General features: G+C 32.4%; 1 protein-coding gene and 1 pseudogene across 1 annotated transcript; both read right to left on the bottom strand.

Annotated features, from left to right (window-relative positions):
- Window positions 1–392: 392 nt before the first annotated feature.
- LOC112099108 lies at window positions 393–5,734 on the bottom strand. Its single transcript, XM_024186210.1, has 4 exons — window positions 5,182–5,734; window positions 5,009–5,088; window positions 2,823–2,886; window positions 393–508 (listed from the first exon to the last, which is right to left on the bottom strand). Exons 1-4 carry the CDS (start codon window positions 5,732–5,734, stop codon window positions 393–395), a joined length of 813 nt encoding a protein of 270 aa, XP_024041978.1.
- Window positions 5,735–6,972: 1,238 nt separating this feature from the next.
- Window positions 6,973–8,060, bottom strand: LOC18044992 (annotated as a pseudogene).
- Between the last annotated feature and the right edge of the window lie 300 nt (window positions 8,061–8,360).

The following is an 8,360-nucleotide window of genomic DNA, read 5'->3' as shown; positions in this document are numbered from 1 at the left end:
ATATTACTTGTTGTATATACTTGCACATTTACACCCATAGCATTAGAAAGTGTACAACAGTTTGTCATCATCAAAAAGGCAAGAATGTTAACATACACATTTTCATAACATTGATTTTGATGATAACAAACTAGGTAAATATGTTGGAGATACTAAAATTAGTCAAGTTCTTAAAGTCGTATGTTGTTTATAAGCAAGTTTAACAATCTAGACAAAAATGGATAATCGTTAATATTAAGTCGGCAAATCGTTTTCTTAAGGAAATTTTATAGTTTTTTACTATGGAATATAACAGCGAACCATTTATTGGAACACAGTTAACCGAAAAATTCTAAAGAACAAATTCTTTGGAATCGATAAACCTTTTACTGATAACGGTTAACTGGCAAATTTCATAGAGGAATTAGTTTGCAATCAGTGTACTGTTTAGCACAAACGGCTAGCCGATAAATATCTTGCAGGTCTCTAGAATTTAACGGCAAACCGACAACTCTAAACGGCGAACTGACTATTCAAAATTCAGCATAACAATAACTTGTACAAAGTCAAAAACAGTGATTCAATAACAGGTAACAGCGATCTAATTATTCCCAAAAAGTCTAGAACGGCTAGTTTTCTTCCCTAACTATAAAAGACTTAATCAAATTCAAATTAAAGTTATTTTCAACAATTATCATTGAGCTTTTTATTATGTATTAAATCTCTCTTGTGCTTAAAACTTGATTTTTCATCATCAAATCACAATTTGAGCTCTCATTTGTAAACACATATAATGTGTGAAAGAAATTTGTGAAATTTTCATTCTTAAATAGTAAGTGTTTGAGAGAATGGGAAACACTTGGGTTAACAGATCTGGCATAACCTTTTGTTGTAAAGGTTGATTGACATCTTGAAAGTCAATTGTACAGCTTTAAAGTGTAGGGCTCAATTAGTGGAATCCTTAAGCCTAGTGTGCTTAGAAGCATAGACGTCGACAGAGTTTGCCGAACCACGTAAAAGTATTGTGTTTGTTCTCTCCTCCCTTATCTCTTTAATTTTTTTTATTGTTAAAATTATTGTTAAGAGTAGATCCATAACCCTAACTAATTCAATTTCATAGTTTCATTTAAATTAAGTTGTTTATATTCAAGTTTTATTTTCATTTTTAGATAAAATAAAATAAACAAATTAAATCATTTCTTTGTGCATCGAGCTCAGACTCACTGAGCTATAATATAACAAGACACCCTTATACTTGGGAGTTAAAAATCACTTTTAAGTTGTGTCAATGTTGCTAGAATTATAAAAGAAGTTGGGGTTCACACAATCTCATATTCTATACAGAATAAAGAATTGTCTTTAGGAGAAGGCATAGGACATAAAAAGGTGAATAATAAGAACCACTATACTGCCAAAGGACTGGTGAAACTCATTCTAAGGTTCTTAGTTAATCCTTCAATTCAAATGGAACCATCAAAGAGGCATGATGCTGTCAAGTATCTCCTAAATGTCACCATTCTAGAGACTGCAAAGTGAATAACTTTAAGGTACAATTTATTATTGTCATCAGGGGAATCCAAAAGCTTTTTGCGTAGAAGGTCGATAGGTCTAGTGGACACAAAAACCTCATTGAATATGCAACTCAGTTCGCATAACTCATATCTGAGGGAGTGTTAACTGTTAAGGGACAGAGAAGATCATATAAATTATAACACCCTAAATCTATCACAAGCAGAGCATGTGATGAAGGGTTACTTACAAATCAAAATTCTTACACAAAAATCTCAAACTAAAATACCTCAAATTTTATTCAAATAAATCTACAAATTCATATGGCTAATACTAAATATTTACTCCCAAAGGCATAAATCTAACAAAAGTCGCAACTCTCTCCAATTACAAGTTCATAAATTAAATAAACATAAAGGAAACATGAGTTTATCCTTCTCTTCTTCAACTAGCAAAGTTAAATAGATCTTTAGCTCCATAGATAAGCACACCTCTCAATAAGGTACTTAATCTGCAAAAAGTAATGATAAGAGGTAAGGCATCAACTCGGTAAGTAAAAACCATTCCCAACACAATAGGCGTATCGAGTACCAAAAATGTTGCAAACCTTCTTTTTATTAAAACATATATTATAAGTCATAAGTTTCATAAATGACATATTACAACAGTATGACATAAATTCACAGTAATTCAGAATATCAAAAATATAATTAATAATGGAAACAAATAGCATATACATGCAGAAAATAAAATGTTAGCTCATGTCACATAGTATCACCTATACTCCCAGTGACCCGGTTAGAAAAAGAATCAGAATTAAAATAATTACGGACAATGAGACAAAATATTTAAATTCATTTTTCATATGTAACAATTTGCACCTGGCACTTGGTACTGTGTGTGGCATTTCATGGCATGGCCCCTATATAGTTCGAGAGGTTGTACTGTTTGTGGCATTTCATGGCATGACCCCTATATAGTCCAAGAGGTTGCCCCCGAACAAATTTTCATAAATAATCCTAATCAAATAGGTGAACAAAACATTCATAGCAGATTCACAAAAAAACATAACAATGATTTAGCCTTGCACACATTTTATGGATAATTTCATAAAAGATAATCATTTGGTAAAACAAATCATACACTTAAACATATTTATAATATTTTGTTAAAACCATAAAAAAATAACATAATTTTTAGATTTGATAACATTTACGTAAACTAATTTTGCTATGAAAAACAATTAATTTTCAAAGAAATATAAAAATACATGTACTTATAATAGTATCAAAATAATCATACATATCTAGTACATTAGGAATGAAGTTACTTACCTCGGTAAAAGTAATGATCTAAATGCATCTGTAAGTCTCTAATAGCTTCGAACACCTCAAACACCTTGAACAAATACAAGATATAACTATTAACAATTTATTCTAAGAACTTAATTTTCTAATTCATACTCGTACAAAACTAATTCTTAGAATTAACTCTTTAATCTAGAAATCAGAATAACACAATATTTTGCAGAACTATTATGGACATCCATGATCAGTATCACCCATAAATTTTTCAAAAGGATCTAACGCCAAAACATTTTCAAAACTACTTGTTTCTTGATAAATTCAAAATTGCCTCACAGTGCTTTAACTGGACAATATGGATTCCGAGATCTTTATAAAATTATACATTAATAAAAAAAATTCTGAATTTAAAATTGGAAGTACTAGACACATATAATAACCTTTGTTTAAATTTTCAGAATTGTTTGAGTTCATTTGGCACTACAAAGAATTTTGTGAATCTGGTCGTTCTGCTGGAATCACAATTTTCCAGTGCAATAGTGCCAGTTTTGAAAATCCATATAAAATTGAAAACAAAATCAAATCTTATGAAAAAAAAAATTATTCAATAATCCTTGCTTATGTAGTTTTCAGAAAGATAAGGTTTTTCTTAAAAATCATTCATAAAATATATGCTTTATTTCGGGATATTCATGTTGTTCAGAATTGTTCAGTGTGGTTATTGCATCAGGGATAAACTAACATGATTCAACAATAATTAGCGCACTAAACACATCCTAAATCATGCATAATGTTTTGTAAAAATCTAAAAACAATGCTAATAAAACCCTATATAGAGCACAACGATAGGGAAATCAAATAGAGATAGAGAGAGTAAAGTTCGCCAACTGTTAAGACTCTCCCTCTCTCCGCTAAGCAAAAGTTTGAATTCTAGGGTATGAGTAAAAGAGTAATGAGCAGCAGAGAACATTAAAAAAAACACTCTGGATTTAGGGTTAGGAAAGAGAGGAAAGTATAAATTCATAGAAAATCTTAAGAAACTCTATTAACTCTGGAAAAAGTAAGTATTTTCCAAAATTATCCCATGAATCCTATTTATAGATTTATTAATACTTATTAATAAAGTCAATAATGCCATTTATAATTCTAATAAAACAAAATTTCCATAATTTACAATCATGGAAATTTGGGCGTTACATAAATTCACTCTCTGAGCTGATTCAGTTAGCTTTCTTAGTGGAATTCAATGAAGAAGCAGTTGAGTTTCTTATGAAGTCCAAGAATATGCAGATTTTCATGGAGGATGAGGAGTTCCTGTCCGCTGCTTTCCCCTCTGGATTGATCTAAGAATTTCACTCCTTTTTGTTTCGTTTACATTCGTGAGTGTTTGATTTTATTTTCAACATAAGATAATATATATGGTTTGTGCTATTTTCTGAATTTGTAAGACTGGACGTTGTTTCACTGCTGGTTCCAATTTGTTCTCCAGGGTATATGGCATGTCTTCTTATATGTCAAGTTTGCCTTTTGGAGTTGCAATGCAAAGTGCCAGTGAGCGGAATCAACACAATGATTTAAATTCAGCAAAAATTAAACTAAAAGAATTTTCTCAAAAAAAAAAAAAAACAAATACAATGAACTATATTGCTGGCCTTTACATTGTGAGAAATTACAATTCAATGGAATGTGAAAGTGCAGCTCAGGTTGTTTTGTCACATTTGCCTCTTCCTATCTTCGTCCCCAAAAAATAAAAAATAAACAAATAAATAAAAGAAAAAAAATAACTTGATCATTGACCAAAATGAAAATGAAAAAGGTTCTGTTCATTCTTTTCCTAAGCTTAGTCAATCAAGCGGCTTGTTGAGGAAGAAGCCGGGGGTTATTGTGACGGCTTGATCTTGACGGGTGATAGCATGATGTAACGTTCAGTAGATTCTTAACAGCTGCCGGTCTTCCCTTACCCATCATTACTCTCCTAAATCTTCCTCCTTTCTTTGCTTTCACCTTTCTCGGAGCCATCAATTCCCGTGGTACTAAATAAGAAGTAAAAATGTTAAGAGATAAACTTAAAATTTAATTCCCAGATTTTTGGAACACATAGTCAATGCTCAGGTACAAATGTCCGGATTTTATTAAATTCAGATTTAAATTAAAATCATTCACTTGGTGGGCATATAAAAAATATAAATCCTGAACACACAATGATATTATTTTACCTCATTGGAATTTGCCGATGGGGTTGCCTCACTATTTTCAACGGTACCCTGAGACCTTTGATCATATTCGTCGTCCTTATCTGATCAATAAAATTTTAAAAATAATGATAAATGTTTATAAACAAATTAAGACAGAAGATACATAATAAATCTGAAAAACAAAATGAACTCACAGTCAGCGTCATCACTGGCATTGTCCACGGGTATATTAACACAATAAACCCTAAAGCTTGGCGAGCCAGGACATAATAAAGGACTAAAATTAACATTGCTTAGCCTTCCCTCTGCTTCAGTTTCTTCTTCATTTTCATTCTCTTCTGCATCTTTATCCTCTGATAATAATCTTTCTTGTTCCAAGCCATAGTTATTATTATCTGCTGATTTGTTCTCTTTCTTCTGTTCCCATGAAATATAATCTTCATCTTTATAGCCTGCAGCTGACGACGGCCTTGCACTTTCTTCTTGCGAAGAAGAATCGCTCTTTTTGTCATTCTCATCAACATATTGAGAGTTAGATAAAGATAAGGAGGCATCATCTTCATGATTATTGCTGTGTTTGAGCAGCCCTTTTTTTGATAAGGCACCATCCGAATCTGCATTATTAATATTCTTTTTAGTGCGTCCTCTAATCTCCTCAAATCTCCACCGTAGAAGTGGGGTAAACTTGGAAGTTGTCAGCACCGCAACCTCTCTTTCAGGGTCACCCTTTGATTGACCACACCCCATTTGACTGGTAATAATGATAATAAATTAATGAGAGATGGAGAGAAGGAGATGAAGGGCAAAGAAAGAGAATGCCAAAATGGATGGTGAAAGAGGAGTAGTTGATATTGGGATTTGGAGAATTCGAAAGAGAGGCTTGACGCCAATTACGTTATTTTGCCAAGTAATAGCAAAACGAAGTATATATGTCATGAATTTGGATATGGGTGTACAGTCTGTATGTTACAGTTGTTCATGGTCATTTATAGCAAAAATAATAAGAATGTTCTTATTGAATAAAATTTTTGACTTGTAACAACCACCTGAACTTGCGCGAATGGGTCAAATTTAGTTCAAATGCTCCCTTAAAAGGAATTTTTGCCAGGCTTAATGGATAAAAGATTTTGACAAAAAAAAAATTCCAACTCGATAAAGCAATGCATAAAATATGCGAGTTCAATAAAATGTGGATCATTCCACCTAATTATTTTGCAGGAAGTGATGTAGTTAACTTCCATCGCTTAATTCCTGTTATTAGTGATAGATAGTTAGAGAATATAATGGAGTTAATAAGAAGTTTCTGACCCCTCGACGAATTTTGATTAATATTATTTCTTGTTTTGAAAGTGAGATTATTATGGTTATTTTGTAGGAAATTAATTAGACTGGTTTTGTCAAAATTTAACACGAATTCATCATCATCGAAGTTAGGCAAATTTTTAGTTCTTGAAATATTAAAAATGATAACTAAGGACTGTTTTAACTATTTCAGGCATTATCTATATTTTAAAAGAAGCTATACATATTCATAAAAATAAGTTCTTCTATGCAAGCTACCCGTTTATGAAATTTACTTTTCACAATTCATTTAGGTAGAAACTATAAAAACAGAAACAAAGTAAAGTGAATCCCATGTGGGGATATTCTTTCTCTTATTATATAAATGGGATCTGATGGACAGCTAGTATAATTAGGGATGAAGGAATTGCTTTCTTTTGCAAAGTTGACATATGCTTGCATGGCTGATCCTTTTATTCTCTGTATATGATACCATCACTTCAGCATCTTCTTTCAAAATTCCATTACCTTTTCGTTCGTAAAGATAAAGATTCTTTGAAGTTGGAAGCAGTAAATTCTTATAAGAAAACGAAAGCTCATTGATCAAATTAGATTAACATTTTAAGTTTCTTGAAGCGTCACCAATCCGTTTCCTTTGATCAATAAAGAAAAGATTGTGTGTGTGTATATATATATGACTATTATTAGTTCAAAAAGTTAATATTTTTGCCGCTGCTGCTTTCTCCATCATCATCATATTCTGATCCATTGGAAGAAATCCCACTGATACCTCTGTAACTTGAAGTGGATGAACATGAAGAAGTCGCAGCACATGAACCAATCCTATCTCTCATCATAAAATCATAAAACCGAGGCTGAGGCTGATCAGGCATTGCCACACCATTAGTACCATCATTTGCATCATCTTTCCTGGTTCTTTTCTTCATAAATATTTTACAGATGACCCAGTTTTCCATTTCTTTTGAATAATTCTGCAAATAATCAAAATATAAAAAATATGAGTTTCTTTGTCAGTGGGCTAGATAAAGAAAGCTGCTTGAAAACTAATCAGTCAAACCCAGTGCGAAATATGTTGCTAAATAAATTACCCGTGAACTGGGCTGGTTAGTTGCTGCAGTAACAAGGCGATATTCATGCATGATCCAATCAGTTCTAGACTCATGCGGGGCCTTTCTCTGTAAAGACGAGAGTCTTTTTCATCCCCATTAGCATTTGATTAATCCTGCTTGAAGAGAGAATTTGTTTGTCTAAGCCGGTTGCTTTCCAATATCCTGAAGCTGTTGCTCGATTGATTCTGTTCCCGTTTGGATACTTTGCTTCATTGTTACTGAAAAAGTATCTTTCTTGCTCCAAATTACCTGATTAAAGACAAATATAAAACAAATGAACGAAATTAAAAGTTTTACAATCACAATAGTTACCTGATTAAACAAAATAAATAACAAATGAACGCAATTAAAAGCTTTACGATCACAATTTGGAATAATTATATACATGAAATTAATTCTTTGGATTTCAGCTAACCTGGCAAATCCCATGGATCATATTTGTAAATGTTAATGTGGGGAATGATTGGAGCAGGCAAAGGGGAGGAGAAGACCTTGCATTTGAGGTACTGGAAGACAAGTTCATCATCTGTTGGCTGGAATCTGAAGCCAGGGGGCAATCTGGTCACTCCATCTCTAACAAAGTGGAAGTTGTCCATGCTCTGATTCTGAACCCTAATGTTTCTTCAAAAATTATTCTGTGTTTGCTAAGACAAGAAACTAATGTTAAGTAGTTATAGTGCAGAGACAAGTAACTAATGTTAAGTATTTATAGTGCATGGGAAGTACAAATAAAGAGATAAAGAAAGCAAATCAATTAAAGAAGAAAAAAGAGACGGTTCTTTAAGGTAATGTTGACACATTGGGGTTGGGATATTATAGACAGTATCATTTTGTTTAAGAGAGTTAATGGCTGCACTTGACACAATGAGGTTAAGGGCACGCATAGGTTTGGGGATGGAAATTGTGCTATCAGGTAAAAACTCAATAATACCCCAACGGTGTTTGACCCAGTAATTTTCAAA

The sequence above is a fragment of the Citrus clementina genome, unplaced genomic scaffold (genome assembly GCF_000493195.1).
Source record: "Citrus clementina cultivar Clemenules unplaced genomic scaffold, Citrus_clementina_v1.0 scaffold_4, whole genome shotgun sequence".
Classification (NCBI taxonomy): domain Eukaryota; kingdom Viridiplantae; phylum Streptophyta; class Magnoliopsida; order Sapindales; family Rutaceae; genus Citrus; species Citrus x clementina.
The sequence above is the reverse complement of the archived record's forward strand: the minus strand, read 5'-3'. Positions and strand labels throughout refer to the sequence as shown.

Bases quoted from the DNA above. Each gene is read 5' to 3' on its own strand.
- LOC112099108 (XM_024186210.1), bottom strand. From the start codon at position 5,734: ATGGGGTGTGGTCAATCAAAGGGTGACCCTGAAAGAGAGGTTGCGGTG. The intron at 5,089-5,181 runs GTGAGTTCATTT...TTTATTGATCAG, and splicing joins TGCCAGTGATGACGCTGACT to ATAAGGACGACGAATATGAT. The intron at 2,887-5,008 runs GTAAAATAATAT...TATTTGTTCAAG, and splicing joins CATCGGCAAATTCCAATGAG to GTGTTTGAGGTGTTCGAAGC.